At 30.0% G+C, this 16,060-nt stretch overlaps 1 protein-coding gene across 7 annotated transcripts in view; it reads right to left on the reverse strand.

The window, feature by feature from the left end:
• Window positions 1–7,186: 7,186 nt before the first annotated feature.
• LOC113518220 (agrin-like) overlaps window positions 7,187–16,060 on the reverse strand; it is an 81,716-nt gene continuing 72,842 nt past the window's right edge. For 6 of the 7 annotated variants that reach the window (XM_052902471.1, XM_052902477.1, XM_052902492.1 and 3 more), the window contains 2 exons: window positions 12,063–12,427; window positions 7,187–10,726 (listed from right to left, as the gene is read on the reverse strand). In XM_052902471.1, coding sequence (XP_052758431.1) covers window positions 10,581–10,726; window positions 12,063–12,427 — 511 coding nt within the window. In that variant the 3' untranslated portion in view covers window positions 7,187–10,580. Of the gene's footprint in view, window positions 10,727–12,062; window positions 12,428–15,074; window positions 15,177–16,060 lie in introns of those variants that run through there. The other variant, XR_008253741.1, reaches the window with a different exon arrangement.

Below are 16,060 nucleotides of genomic sequence, written 5' to 3' on the forward strand. Positions count from 1 at the left end.
ACGGGTCGCAATACTGTTGTTATATGGGACCCATTAAATCTATGTATAATTTCGTGTTTGTGCCCTTTTGAAGTATACGAATGTGTAGATGAGGGCGAATTTGCACGCTCCTTTTACAAGCTTAATATTGAAGAGGTTTTAGTCTTAATTAAATTCATGTTCATTTAATATAAGTGTATATTTTCAAATGATTTTAAAAAGGAGGCTTTAGACTGTATTTTTTACTTTTACATGATAATTTATCTATTCTTGATTATGATATTTTTATCAAAATTGAAGTATTGATGGAAAAACATTTTTATCAATATATATTTCTGTTTTAAAAAAAGAATAAGACAACAAAATTAATACGGAGTACAAAGAATATTTTATTGTAATATTTCAACCATAATATTGTTTATTTTTAGCTGTACAACGGTCTACTAAAATGAGTACTTATGTCTAATTGCCTCACAGAATGGTACGACTTTGTATTCAGTAGGTAACAGTGTTCGGTTGAAGGCCGAATTCTAATTGAAGTCCAAGTTGAAATAAATAATTTAGCTCTAATTAATGAAATAGAAGCCAAACACTAAAGTCTAGACTAAAGTAAAACAACAATAATTATTAGAAATCTTTATAACATTTTCGATTTTCCTATTTCCAACTGACTACAAAAAGGTATTTATTGATTTGGCTGTATCTTTTTGTATGTACAATAGGCGTTATCTTTGCCATTTATGAACCAATTTTAATTACTTTTTAATCTATAAATACCTATTATATTATAGATTATTAAAGTTCACTTATAGAGAATGTTACATATAATCAAGTCTACCTTTTGTGCCAAATATATGTTTTTTGTAATGTGGTCAATAAAAAATGTACAAATAAATAGTCTATATTTTTTGTAAAATGAAATTTTAAATTATTCATATTATTTGCATTTTTATAAGATTATATATAAATCTGGATACTGTTAATTACGTTAATATATATTACACACTACCCGAACCGTATTATTCATGCAAATTACTCTATCAGCGATTTAGAGCAACAAGCTTTAGGCAGTCATATTTCAACGCGCCTCATTTCGTGTGGGTCTCCACGGGGACAATATATCAACCCCAATTTATTTTCTTCTCCAACCTTTCATAACCTCCTCTTTTTATTCTATGTCCTCACTTCCTTTTCGAATAATATAGGATTATGTTAAAACCAAATATTATCTGCGTTATTTCCATGATTAAACGTAAATCTCAGCATTAAATAAACAATTTGATTTTTCCCTTATTTTGTGACTGAAATACACAAAAATAAACCAGTCACCTATTCATACACTATATACTTCTTCAACCACTCACTCTCTCTCTCTTTCTTTAGAAGAGAAGAATATTAATCTAATATAATCACACTGGTCAAATAGTTGATTACTATTGTTGACTACTAATAAGTATTAACATGCTAGAACATGCTTTTTTGACAAGTATTTATCAATAGAAACGTCTAGAAGAATATTTTGTAAGTACAATCGTTGTGGAGTTCAATAGTATTCACAGGATGACATGTAAGAGCAGCAACCGTGTGTATTCCCGACACGTCTCTCTGCGGGAGACGAGATACAAATCCGGAGGGAAGCTGGGAATCTGTTGGCATATACCTTCATGTTCACCTCACTGTTATTTATACGCGATTGAAAGAAAAATACGTGCATGATCGCGTGCCATGTTAAAACCGTTTCACGACTGAATTGGAACATACGAGTGGTAGCTGGATTGGTTTAGTTTGAATTGAGAATAAAATGTGACTTTTCATTTTATTTGAACAATACTGTTGTTGAACGAACTATACCGCTGACCGTAACTAATTTTTAGCTGTGACTTCTTTACGTATCTGAGATTTAAAAAAAAAAAAAAAACTCTTTTAAGTTGCCTTATATTACATTTAATTATTCTTTATAATTTAAATATAATAGTATAAAAGACATTACATAATTAAAATATTTTTATTATTATTTCCTTGATTCTCGGGTATATGGTGAAGAACACTGCCTTAATTATATATTTATAGATCAGGATAAATCTAGCCTATATCATTTTCCACCACGTATACTGTCACTATTATAATGTATTTAATGACGATTGTTTGTGACGAATCATAAAATTAAATAATTTTGTTTATATTATTTGCTGTTTTTGAAATATATGCATTAGTTTTATTATATTTAACCGGACACCAAATCCAAAACTAAACTCAGAAGGATGGTTATGTTTTATATATATCTAAAATTATTTGTTTTATTTGCTTTCATTTGATCATAGCAAATTTATTTTTGTTAAAAGTACATTATTATAAATATATGTAGTGTTACAAAAAGATTAAAGTATTAAAAAAGACTGACATGCCTACAACATCAAAGGCCATATTTTAGACATAACATGAATATCTTAATCTTAATAATGTCTCAAAATAGGCGAAAGAAGCCGGTAAAACATAAAGTATATACTTATAAAAATGATCCAGTATAAGACTTTTTCAAGCGACTTTAAAAAGAGTAGGTCCTTCATAAGGAATTTGGAAAATTATATTTTTACCTGAAAGAATATACTTACAGATTGGACTCATAGAAATTTAAATGGTTTAATAATTTTGTGTTCGAATCAAATTAAGTTTGTCTCTTAAAGTATTTTTATTTGTAATGCACTATCGTAATTTATATTCTAAGTAGATGTTACCATAGATCTCTTATTACTATCTATTTTTTGTTACTTTAATGTTGATTTTATACTCAAACTATGCAAATGTTAGACTTGAAAACATAAAACAAAATTTAATTACAACCCATCATGCAATGATACAATTTAACGCATTGTAAACGAACTCCTTTACACCTCAGTCCTCTGTTCTGCCAGTAACGTCTTGAACATTTAATAAAGTGATAAAATACTTGTGCTTACCCCAAACACGCGATGTTTTTATGATTTCATTTCATTGCTTTTTATTAACTTCTTTTCCTTGCTCGTACTTTTTATTTCAAACAGTAAATTAATATAACGAGGGACAAAAAGAATTTTAGATAGCGACTCTATAAAGATTTTTATAAGATCGTCAAGGTGGCTTCAGAATTTGAGTGTTCTTTTAATATTCTTTTCATTTATTAAAATACTTGATGGATTGTTAGTCCATTCAATATAAAACATGTAAAAAGAAAGAGAAAATATTTTATTTTCAACGAATTTTATTTACGCGTAGGTTTAATCATAATAGACTTACATCATTAGGTATTTACCTTAATTTTTTTTGCCTGTCATTTTATACGCGAATATTTTAAAGTAACAATGTATACCATTTATAAGGCATATCAAGATAAAACATGCATCAATGCATTTAAAGTTGGACCTTTAAGAATACAACTTCTAATGTAGTGCAGTATTCGCCATTACTCTTATTAAGGATCCTCATAATATCTTCTTATTGCCGTTAGGCCTAAGCATAGAAGAAGCCTTCCTTTACCGTGGGAGTTATAGAAGGCGGCTAAGGAAGCCGAGAGATGGGCAGCAGCGTCCTTCTAATAGTAGAGTAGTTTAATACTCTAAAGTCTAATTGCAATTGCCAATCTGCCTGCCAAGCGTGGCAACTACTAGCAAAACCCCCAAGGGCCAGGCTTATGTTCAGCATTGGACAGTTAAAGGCTTATATGCTGATGACAATAATATCTTCTGTGTACAAACATAGTTCAATTACAATTTTGTTAAATTTATACAGATCTATCATATATCGGTATACATATAACAAAATGTTTTCTATATCAACAGTCTGTTTCAAGCCCTACTAATTTGCAAATGTATGTGTATCTTTTACATATATGTATATGAATATCTAATCCTTACTAATATTATAAATGTAAAAGTGAGTTTGTTATTTTATAGCGCCTTAATGGCTGAATCAATCACTAAAATTTGATATAAACTTACTACATGGAATAGAGAAGAATATAGAATGTATTCCGGTCAGTAAATATAGCCCGATCACGCAGAGGAAGTCGCGGGTAAATAATAATGTGTAAAGTAATACGGCAGACGAAGAGAAAGACTACGGAGACCAGCCATTCATACTCGAAGAGATCTGAACGCTGTTCTTATCTGTGACAATGTCGCAAGCGCGTACAGCTCGCACTAAGCGGGCGACACACACAGTCAGGCTCGTGCTCGCGTCGAGCTTTTTCAATTCCGAAAGTAGTCAAGCACTTTCGATTTGTTTACACGTAAGTTAAACCGGTAGTTATTAAATTAAAATATAATGTGTAAAATATTCATTTAATAAAATTATAAGATGTTCTATGATTGAACTATTGAATTAGTAACTTAATGATCATATACTGCTCGATAAATCGTATATTTATAAAATACTTTCGGACAATATTTTCATATATATAATATGGAAAATAAACAATATTTTAAGAATAGGTTACGATGAATACACTCTATAGAGAGATTCAGACTTAGTTATTTTCTAGTTAGAAAGAATATATCAAAGTAAAATGATTATGCAAAATGACATGGAAATTTTTCGCAAACAGATACTTTCAAAATAAACTCGAATTTGAAAGAGCATTCAAATATTATTTCATTTCTATTTAATTTATAAGTATTCTGTTTACAATTTTCACATTTTCCGTGAAATTCAAACTCGCTCCCAAGACGCGTTTCACTTTTTGGTTAATATCTATTGCTTATTTTTCCCCTTCATAATGCCTCCAGGGATTCCGGTGGCCCACGTGATTTATGGCTTATGCAAAGAATGAGAGGATATTTTCTACACCATAATTCAGGGTAGTTGAGATTAGAGGCGGGTCTGTATGGAGGATGATATATCAATCTGTTCGTTTCCTACATTTCTTTTTTATTTCCTGTTATATTGCTTAAGTATTGTCACATAAATAAAATGAAGCGGATTTCATGTTAATACATGTATTACCGTTAAAAGTTTCCTAAACATATATTCATCATCGTCATATCAGCCCTTAACTGTCCACTTCTGAACATAAGCCTCCCCCTTGGGGGGGTTTGCCAGTAGTTGCTACGCTTAGCAGGCAGATTGTCAACTGTTTGTTTGCCAACACACACAATTTAAGCACACATTATATTGTAATAACAGTTATGGTCGCATTCGCGTCACGGCCGCTCATGGTTAAAGATCACGAATTGATCCCGAAACTATTCGGGTAAACCAACTTTCTTGATCTAATTACATGTAAGTTAAACTGGTAATTATTACATGTAATACCGTCTGCGTGTTAGTGAATACTATCCAATACTAAAAGTGAGTGCGAACAATTAATAAATTACTCGTCACTCGATTAAATTACTGACGCATTCTGAACTGTATAGTATACGGTGACAACTTATAACGCTGCTGTTTGAATCATTGCTATGATCGAATAAGCTCAATCAAGTAGGCTTGACAATGCGTTGGTGAAATTTTAAACATGTGTGGTTTGACCGCACGCTACAATGACATTGCAAATAAGTACATTTATATTAAACGACATAATTGTAATCACTCAACATTATAATCGATTTGTCACAATTATATTGAAATTGGGAGAACTAAAGTGCTCACACACATAAAATACATGGCAATGTGGTGCTGAATATCGCGATGGACTGCGGCAGTGAATGCTAGGAGTTAAAACCACCACTTTGAACCACTACACATATAAACTGCAAGTCTTTGCACTCACTGATCTGTGTATTAAAAGCACTTAATATTTGTTAGTAATGGTGTTTGTAAGCGATATACTCTATCGGGTTGACCTCCAAGCGGTTCTCCCTGGAAACTATCGCAATCATTTCTTAACGAATTCACGTTACGATGAAAAAACTGGCTGTCTTCCACCTCACTGATGCTCCGCCAATGTATACCGACAGCGCAGACAGTAGCTTCTCATTATCATCCAATAAAGAAAATCTCGTTTACGGGACCTACTTATATTAGAAAATAAACATAACCCCTGTTTATACACCTGTCGCTGTTTAAAATATATGAAAATATGTTCATAATTATGTTATTTTACTTGCGGTTTCCAAGTACATATATATACATATACACACATATACATACATAGTACATATACATACATAAACTTATATAACCCCTTTTTATAAAAATGGGCCTTTGGATTACAGTAATAGTAACTAAATTATTACATAGGTATCGATACATGGCACTCAATATTATCTAAACCTCAACCTCGGAAAAACGTTAACCTTTTTCATAGCAAAGGTTCCCGTTTTTCGCAAAGAATTGTTATTTCTAACGTCTTTATTTAGTGATATTACGTGCATGCTCTCTTACGTGTCAAAGTAGTAAACAAGTTCTAACCATCATTCTAATCGTTTTACAGCCACCAGCTCGTTCCAACGGGCGCCGGGGTGTTGTATAAACCCCAGGTCGGTCCTGCAATTGTCTATATCATTAAATTAAAAGCTTTCGTGTTCGAAGGCCGTTAGTAATATCCCAGCACCTAGAGCCCCATTCGTACAAGGGCACGGTTGGCTAAACAGTTAACTAATTTATTATTATCCATAAATTTCTGATCAAGAAGCTGATAAGACACGTCCTCGGGGTTTTACAGGTTTTGTAGTGGGTTTAGTGCTTGGCGTGAACGCGAGCTTGTTGCTATTTGTCAGTATTTAGTTATTTGTCATTATTTTTAAATCATTCACAGATACTTACAATTTTAGGAAAGTCGAGTAAATAGATATTGCATGAAACGTTCATACCGACTAAAAATTTTAAGGTATCCCTCGATTTGCTGTTTGCAATCTTACTTCACTAATGTCCCACTGATGGGCATTAATCTCTCTCAGGCTTTATTAGCTTCTTATTATCATGTTTACCAAGCGGCTTGGTATAGAATCCCATTTAGCGTTCTTTCTCTTGCATTAGTGGATTAACAGAGTTCTACAATGTACCCAAACATTTCTTTTTCAGTCGCCTCTTACGACATTCTAGAGTGACTCGTTTAGTGTGGATGACTTTGATGGCAAATATTTTTAGACCAAATTATAAAACTCTTATACAAACTTAACATTTAGATAAACTGTGTTAGTATGAGAAGCTCATAAAATTTTATATTTTTTTTTATCCATATTTAGAAAAAAATTCAGTTTTAGCAAAAAAAAACACGGCACTAAGAAAGAAAAAAAACATATTTACGGGTTGCAGTCTCTTTAATTTATCATTTGTATTTATTAAACTAAGTTAGTTACATCAAAACACACATTGCGTAACAAATTGGACTGGAAGATATGTTAGAACCAGTGATACGATATTGTACCTAAAGGTAGGTAGATTTATTGCTGTGAACCCTACCTCTCGCTGATTCGGAATGAATTTTTTATGTCGTAGAATTTACGTGTGACGGCTAGCATTTTTATCTATACAATATGAAGTAAGCAATGGACTTGCTGTAACGCCGTACCCCCTATTCATAAAAACAAATATCTATTACAACTCTCAGCATACTTATTTTGAACTATTAATAATATTATTTCTCTTTCTATTCCATTCGAAAGTAAATAAAAAAAAAGAGATGACCCACTGCATAATAACTAAAATATAACCTACAAGACGTTTGATGTTTTTATGAATAAGGTGTTAAACAGTGTTTACACAAAAATGTTATTTTAAATAAGTGTCAGTTTTCAAAAACAACAGATTTCAATATTTTTTTATACTTGTTTAAAAAGAGCACTTATAGTGACCTGAAACATCAATCACGCAATAAATAACATTATTAAACGATCACAAAGTTTTTGGATTCTAATAGTAAAAAAAATATTTGAATACTTTAAAAGCAGATTACAAAATATCTAGCGGTAGATTTGTTTTAAATTTATTATTTTATTAACGTTTTAGTTCATTAAAAGAAATTATTTGTGAAAACTGACAGCGAATACAGACATACTTAGAATTGAATAAAAACGTTAATAATAATCTATATTTACTTCGATACCGAATCAGCTGATGTTGGGTCGATCTAAAATAGTATCTAAAAGTGATCTGGATATGTTTCGTTCGATCACGAAGCACTTCTAACATGAAAACGTAACTCTAAATGCCACTTTGATATATATTTAATATTGTCATTGTTTTATTTTATTAGTATTAAGGTATAATACTTTACAAATACACTAGACGAAAAGTAGAAAAGACAACTTAGCATTTATTAAAAGAGCATTTCGCATTAGCATTTTATAAAAAAGAATGAACAATAACCTAAATTTGATCTAGGCTAATTTATTAATATTTTCCTATACATAACATTAAATAGACATGTTTTAATGTACAACTCTTAGAAACAGTTTTCAAATTCGTTTCATTGAAATAATCATAAATCTCCATAAAAACCTACACATGATAGATAAAATGTTTATTAAACTGTAAATGTGACGAATTAAGAATTAAGGTTTGTATGCTTTATAGATGTCTAGTTGTAACTGAAAACAGTTAAGCAAATCGTAAAAAAATCTAGACTTATTTATTTATTTACATATTTTATTTACACAAAGACGTGCCTAAATAATATTAATTTAAGTTATAACTTAAGGAAATTAACAACGATATAAGCAATTACGAATTAAGAAGGTAGCCGAATACGACTTGGCTCTGAGGATTCCGTATTATAATTTATAATTAATTAAAATAAATAAAAAGAAGGTAATTATATAGTTAGTAGAATTTTTTATGTAAAGAATAGTAATTTTAAATTTATATAGTAAATTATCCATTTAAAATATCATTTTAATTGCGTTTATTTAGATGTTACTTATGGCATTAAACCTGCAAACGCACTTCCTAACTAAACAGCTCCATCTATTTATTTCAAGAGGATTCGTCAATGTAACGTAATAATACTAATACACGTATATAAAAAGCAATGTTTTTCAATTAGTAATTTGTATTTTAACATTATATAATTGCAAAGCTGTGAACGCAGACAGATCTTCATTATAAATAAATTCAGCGTAAATTAAGTCATTTGCAAAAAAAGCAAATTTGACAGAGGGACTGATGGACGGAAAACGAAGTACGTGTTGCGTAAGGGTTCCGTGTTAACATTTTAATTTACAGATCCCTAACAAATATTTAAATAATCATAACCATCGAAATGATTACAAGTGGACATCAAAATAATAATAACAATGAGATACGGTAAAATAAACTGTAGGTATACGGTGAATAACTAACGATCGGACTAAAGTTCTCTGATGACTCCAGCGCAGCCCGGTCAAGACAAAATTACACCAGATCAAAAGGTTTTTATTGATGTACTAGCTGCATCCCGTGACTATACCCACTTGAATCTATATATATAAAGTATCTTATACTAAGTTAGAATATAATCCACCCGCGTACTAAATTTTATTCAAATCAGTTCAGTAGTTTTTACTTGAAAGAATAACAAACATCCATCCATCCTTATAAACTTTCGCATAATAATATTAATAGGATATACAAGTTCTATTTTTATTATACGCGAGAAGCAAGATCAGGGCAAGATCAGGAACAATACCCAATAAATATATCTAAAACCTGCACTTCAAAAGAATGTAATCAGGAAAACACTGGAGATATCAGAGTTGTAACTCTGGCAGTACGAGTAAAAATATGTCATCTCATTAGTTATTTAATAAAAATAACCTTACATTATAATTCCTGAGATATAACACTTAAATATTACTACTAAATTGACACTGTATGTACATTACTATGGCACTGTTAATAACATAAAGTAAATTATAATAAGCGCTTTAAATGAAACAAGGAATGCTATAAATGGAATAAGAAAAATAAAAATGAAAGTCTCACTTTATGCCCAGACGTTTCATTTCAGGAAATTAAATTCGTAAAACAAGACGTCTCTAATAATGATATCATTATTGGAATGTTAATATTAAAGCCCATCAACGTTGAATTGATAAAACTAACGTTTACACTCCCCGTTTTTGCCTTCTTCGATAAGGAATCTCTATATTATATATACTAATCTACAATCTAAATATAATATTTCTGCTAGTAACAACAAAATATCAAGAGTCTTTTATTATTATTCAGTACTTTCGCACATACATACATTCATTTGTTTATTATACCTCTGATGTGTAATCCGAGCACCGATTTTATAATAATAATAATTGTTTTATTACACAATAATATTAAAACAGAGCGCGTTATAGTTTATTTATTAAAAGATTGGCGATGAAACACCACCTTAAGTTACCTAGTAAACTCAGTAAATGCGCCTTTACACCTAAACCTATTACGTAACATATTATGGCAACATATTCTTTTGGTTAATACATGAATACCTCTTAAGCATTTGTTTTTCCTCTATCCCTTTAGAGATATCTCTTAAAGTATTGCGTAAACCAGAAGTTCGAAACAGATATGTATCGGTAGGTACATTAATAACAGGTACTTTTAACACTATTCAACACAAAAACTACAAAATAATACTTTGAACATCTCACAATACATGGGAATTGACACGTCGCGACTCAGGTGTTCAAATCGCACGCGATAAGTCACGTTCGTCAGTCGCAATGTCGGATGGTAGTGGTAGGTCGTATCGGTGCAGTAAGATCGATGTGTCGGCCGTTCGCTTTAACACTTGCGACGCAGCCGCGCAAGCCAGTGTACAGCGCCGCGGGCAAACCAAGTGGTAGGGTTGGCGATCCTCCTGTGTATAACGAAAATGTCAGACTTTTTTGATATACACGATGATATTGAAATCCTTTTAAGAGATAGAATTTAACCAGTTCAAGTGAATATTTTTCGCAAAGAAACTTGGGTCGCAAAATAAAATATTTTGAAGAAAACTTGATAAGTGAACGCGCCTCTTTAGTTTAAAATATTCTCACTGGTAGAACACCCTCTTAAAAGATTTTATGCTAACCATTTTAATTACTTTGTGTAAATATCCATTTAATATTAAAAAATAATAATAAAATATATATAATCATATGATTATTTATATCTATAATAATAATTCATAAATTATTATATATTATAATTAAGTATATACTATTTGACATGACACCATTTAAAATTAAAGTAAAAACACGAAATTGAGATAAGAATTAGTTAAAAATGTTCATTGAAATGTTATATTATTATTATTTTAGCCATTTAATATCTTTAACAATACGAGTTTTATCCTATAATCTATTTTTTTAAGACAGATCTCAATATGTGCTTTAAAAACCCATCTTTCTCCAATTGACTATCTAATTTATATCAAATAAAAAATATAAAAAAATCTTTATAGATATATACAATAAAATATATTAAACACTATAAAATAATGCACTATATTATAGAACCTTAAAATATATACCGAGTGGATTTAATGTTAATTATTTTGATATAATACAGAAGGTATAAGCAATACTAGAAATTTAAAATTATTTTTAATTGGTAGTAGATGAAACTTTTTAACGATTTCAATTGAATCGTGTCTTGAAATAGAAATTGTTACCTGTTTCTCGTTGAATTCATGAGTTACTGGTTTATTATGGGTGTTTGCACATAGAAACTATATTTACGAGTATAGTTTATAAGCTTTACGAGACCCTAAAATCTGTTTCGTGAAATCAAGTGTTGTAACAGGAAATACAAATAATGGCCTGCGTTTTAAAACTTGGTTCATTATTAGGGATTTTATAATAAAATATAACATTTTAAATTCTGAGTAAACAATTGTAGAATATAATGTAGTAAATTATTACAATTAGTATAAAATTTTTACAGATAAAACGATTTACTAATTTACAAAAATTTACAATGCATTAATACAAAAAATATTATTTTGTATTAATGCATTGTATTAAATATAAAGAAGTGTTCATTTTATTATTTCTGTAATGGATAAACTAAAAAGTAATAGTTTTTTATATTAATAATCAAGTTTTTTATGATAATAATAATATGTATTATTATTTTCATTCATTATCATTAAGTAGTATCTAAAATATACGTATTAAACAAAAAAAAACATATGGATATGTAGTACTCACCAATCCATAACTTAGGATTCGATTTCGAAGGTACAAGAAGCGACTGCGAGTACCCTCTGACAGGCGACAGTTCGTCTACTTGCAACATTGCAAGCCTTTTCCGTCTCCTAACCGTCACAGTATGCCACATGCCATCATCCACTCGGACCTGTGACTCTATACACTGGAACCAGTCCTCCCGCATACCAGAGTTCAGCTCCTTGACATCTGTATCGGTGTATATGAGCTGCAGTTTACCATCGCTCAGTCCTACACCGATGAAGTCACGGGGCCGTATACCAATTTTCCGTCTCCACATCAGGAGACCGGAGTCATTATAAGTTCGAAATTTAATTTCATATCTAACACCTCGTGCACTGCGTATCCTAAAATTGAATTAACAATAAATTATTTTTATCCAATTGATTTATATATCATTATTGTTTCTATAAGCATATTGTCGATTAAACACTATTCTTAATAAAGTATGCAAGCACACATTCCGTTCAAATAAAACTGAGAAATATGACAAGCACACAAAATTGTATGATATTATTGCAAAAAGAAATTCTTATGCAGCGTTAAAATACATAATGAACCTAATCAACACATTTATTATGCGAAATATTAACGAATATTTAGAACAATGAAGCTGATTCCAAAACGCCGTTCTTTACTTCTATATATTATATATCTAAACTTTCAGTTACATCATTTTTTTATTCAAATATTTTACTGAATTAGGTGTTAGCTTGCGGAAGTCCGTATTACTGGTTATTTGAATAGAATTATTTTATTTAATTTCGCTACCATCAGTATGTGTGTGACTGCCAACACGCAAAAATTGGCTACCACTATTACTACCAGAAGTTCCACAACTTTCCATATTAGCCATCAATCTTCAATTGTTATTTTGTTCACGCACGTTTTGCAACACGTGTTTCACCTCTAAACGAACTTGCCTCGAACGAAGATGCCTCGTTTACAGGCAACCACATACATGCTAATGGTAGCGGAATTAAACAAAATAATTCTAATCGAATAATTAGTAAATTTATAAAATATTTAAGTATTTAATAGTCTATTAAATAAATATTTTAATTTTAGAAATAAAGTTAAAGAATGGCCGCCTTAGAATCGTTGATATTGAGGCAAATTTAATATTCGTAAATATTTACTATGAGTAGTATACAAAGCAAAAAGCTTGAACGAAAAATATATTGCAATCAACGACGCCTACAAACAGCAAAATATACACGAATAGCAATACGTTACTTTATTTCGCAAAATGCGTTTGAAGTCAATTCGTAGAACTAATAGTTCGTAGTATTTTTGTAGTATATTTTTTGTAGTTACTACATATTAAAGCCCGTATATCGATATATCTTAGGTTTAACTAGTAAATCTTGAGATTTACCAACATAAGTTGGTAAATATATGGATATTTGGACCGACTGAGTCCCGTGTATTAGCTATTACATTACAATGTATAACAATAATTATTTAATATCTGGAAATTAACAAATTTTTATATTTGTTTTTTAATACGCAGTTGTTTAACTCTACTATCTACTCTTGCGTATAATAATGATTGATATCAATTTCGATAGTATTCTAAATTTAAAAACCGTAGCGTATATATTGTGAGTTCATTCATTGTCCAAATCACAATACCTTCAATGTTTATGTAAAACTTTTAAATCATGAGATTATTATCATTAAAACTTTTTTTATGAATTACACTATGGGCTTGCTAACAGTATAAACATGGAAATGAGTCTGTTTTGTGATATTTTCTTTACAGAAAAATCGAACCATTAAAATAATATTTAATGGAAAAGATGGCTAAATCCCAAAACCAAATATGGGCAAAAACATTATTCGTAATAAACATAACAATTTAAAAAATATACAAGTTCAAAACTACGCTATCAGCAACCAGTATTTCCCATTTACTTATGTTAACGTGTTTATGCAAATGCATAAACTTCGGCTTAACTTATTTGATTCGCTCTGAATCTACTTCTAAAGTCTAACCTAAGAGAAGCAAACGAATTTGTGCTGTGTTATATAAGCAAATAAGATAAAAATAAAATTAGTTTTGCGTGAAAAATCTTAAATTTAATATATAAACTTTAGTGATATAAAGTATAGATTAAAGACATTTATAAATACTATTCTAAAATATTTACATTAATAAAATCACCAATAATAAACAAAAAAGATTAAAAAAAACATCGATAATTTTTAAAAACATTTCGTGACCAGGAAAAATGTTCTAAAAACAATTCTTCGTAGACTGTGAAGTATACGTTTATTATTATTTATTATCACACTAATTCAATAAGAAAATAAATTTACTTTAAGAATCTGTCAATTCTTTTTTAATAATGATTCTCTTTAAGAATGCAGTGAGTAATTTGAATTTAAATACCTTTTTTGTTCTAAATTCTAAATAACTTATAAGACGTAATACTCAAGTACAATAAATTAAATTAAATTCATATAATTCGGACTACGGTATCTTTATAAAAATTAGATGCTATTATACTCTTATTTTTGTCTACTTTAATACGTAAATGCAAATCTAATTACATGAATAAAAAAAATCCAAGAAATGTTTCGATCGATCGATCGATTTGATTGAAATTCTCTTGAATGAATACTGGCACTGGTATACCAACATTCATAACGCGAATCTATATCGTTATGTATAATATTATAAAATTTTAATATAAGATTGCATTCGACTCTTGGACAAACCTGTCCATGATAATATCATTTATCACATAAATATCTACAAGTATAATACGAGTATACTTTTGTATTCCTGTCGCTACAATACAATGCTATTGTGAAAAATATTAATACCATTATTGTATTTAAAATTCGGCCTACTATGTCTAAATTACACATAAGTGGTACAATTTCATGACGTTATCAACTATTCATGGTCATGAAACAATAAAGCAGCCTAATGTCCCCTACATTTACTAAAACTACGTAACAAAGAATAATATCGTAGAAATTTACCTAAACTAAGCATTTTAAGCATTTAACGTATATTTTCTCTCGTCCATCGTATGTTATCTTACATCATAGTGCCCCTTACCAACATTTTTGTTAGTATGTAAGCTAGAAACACATGAATTTTGTTAGTAATTAGTTTAATATGTGAAATAAAAAGTTCAAAGTTCTAGTTGAGAATACAATAGAAAATAGAAACTGACATAATTAATAACACTTCTTTACAAAATAAGGAAAATATTATAGTAGAAAATTATATCAGTTTTTTAAAGATTTCAAGTATATTGAAAAACAATGGAGATCAAAAACCACCACATTTTAAACCAAATACAATTAGAAATAATTACGTTTTTTTTTTTATTTTATAATAAAAAATCTGTTCTAACTGTATTACTCTTTGAAATAAAAATTAAAGGCCATTAATATAACGGCCAGTATACATAAAAATGTATAGTCTATCTATATTCACATGGCACGTCCCTTCAACCTTTTACTTCAATGTTTGTGACCACGTCTCCAGTAGCGGTGAGCCATAGGAGAGTAATATACCTTGGTCGAAACTTTGTAAATATTTAATCATCAATTTTTAATTCTTTCGATTTTGAAGGGGCATGCCATGTTATCGTAGACAATCTATACCTATTGTAACTCCATAGGAAGAACAAGAAAAATGTTCATATTCTATCATCATCACATCAGCCATTAACTGTCCACTGCTGAACATAAGTCTCACCCATAAGAGGGTTTTGCTAGTAGTCGCCACGCTTGGCAGACGGGTTGGCAACCGCAGTTAGACTTTGCTGATGTTTTAAGAGGGATGCTCCATCCCTCGATCATTAAATTTCCTTAGTTGCCTCTTACAACACTCACGGGAAAGGAAAGCGTGGCCTATTGTATTGTATTATAAGTTAGTAATTATTATGATAACAATAATAGCAGTAATTATAGGCTATTAACTTTCTCGAGTAGTTTCAACTTCATAACAATACAGT

Source organism: Galleria mellonella, unplaced genomic scaffold (genome assembly GCF_026898425.1).
Source record: "Galleria mellonella isolate WM207_F2 unplaced genomic scaffold, CSIRO_AGI_GalMel_v1 utg132, whole genome shotgun sequence".
Classification (NCBI taxonomy): Eukaryota; Metazoa; Arthropoda; class Insecta; order Lepidoptera; family Pyralidae; genus Galleria; species Galleria mellonella.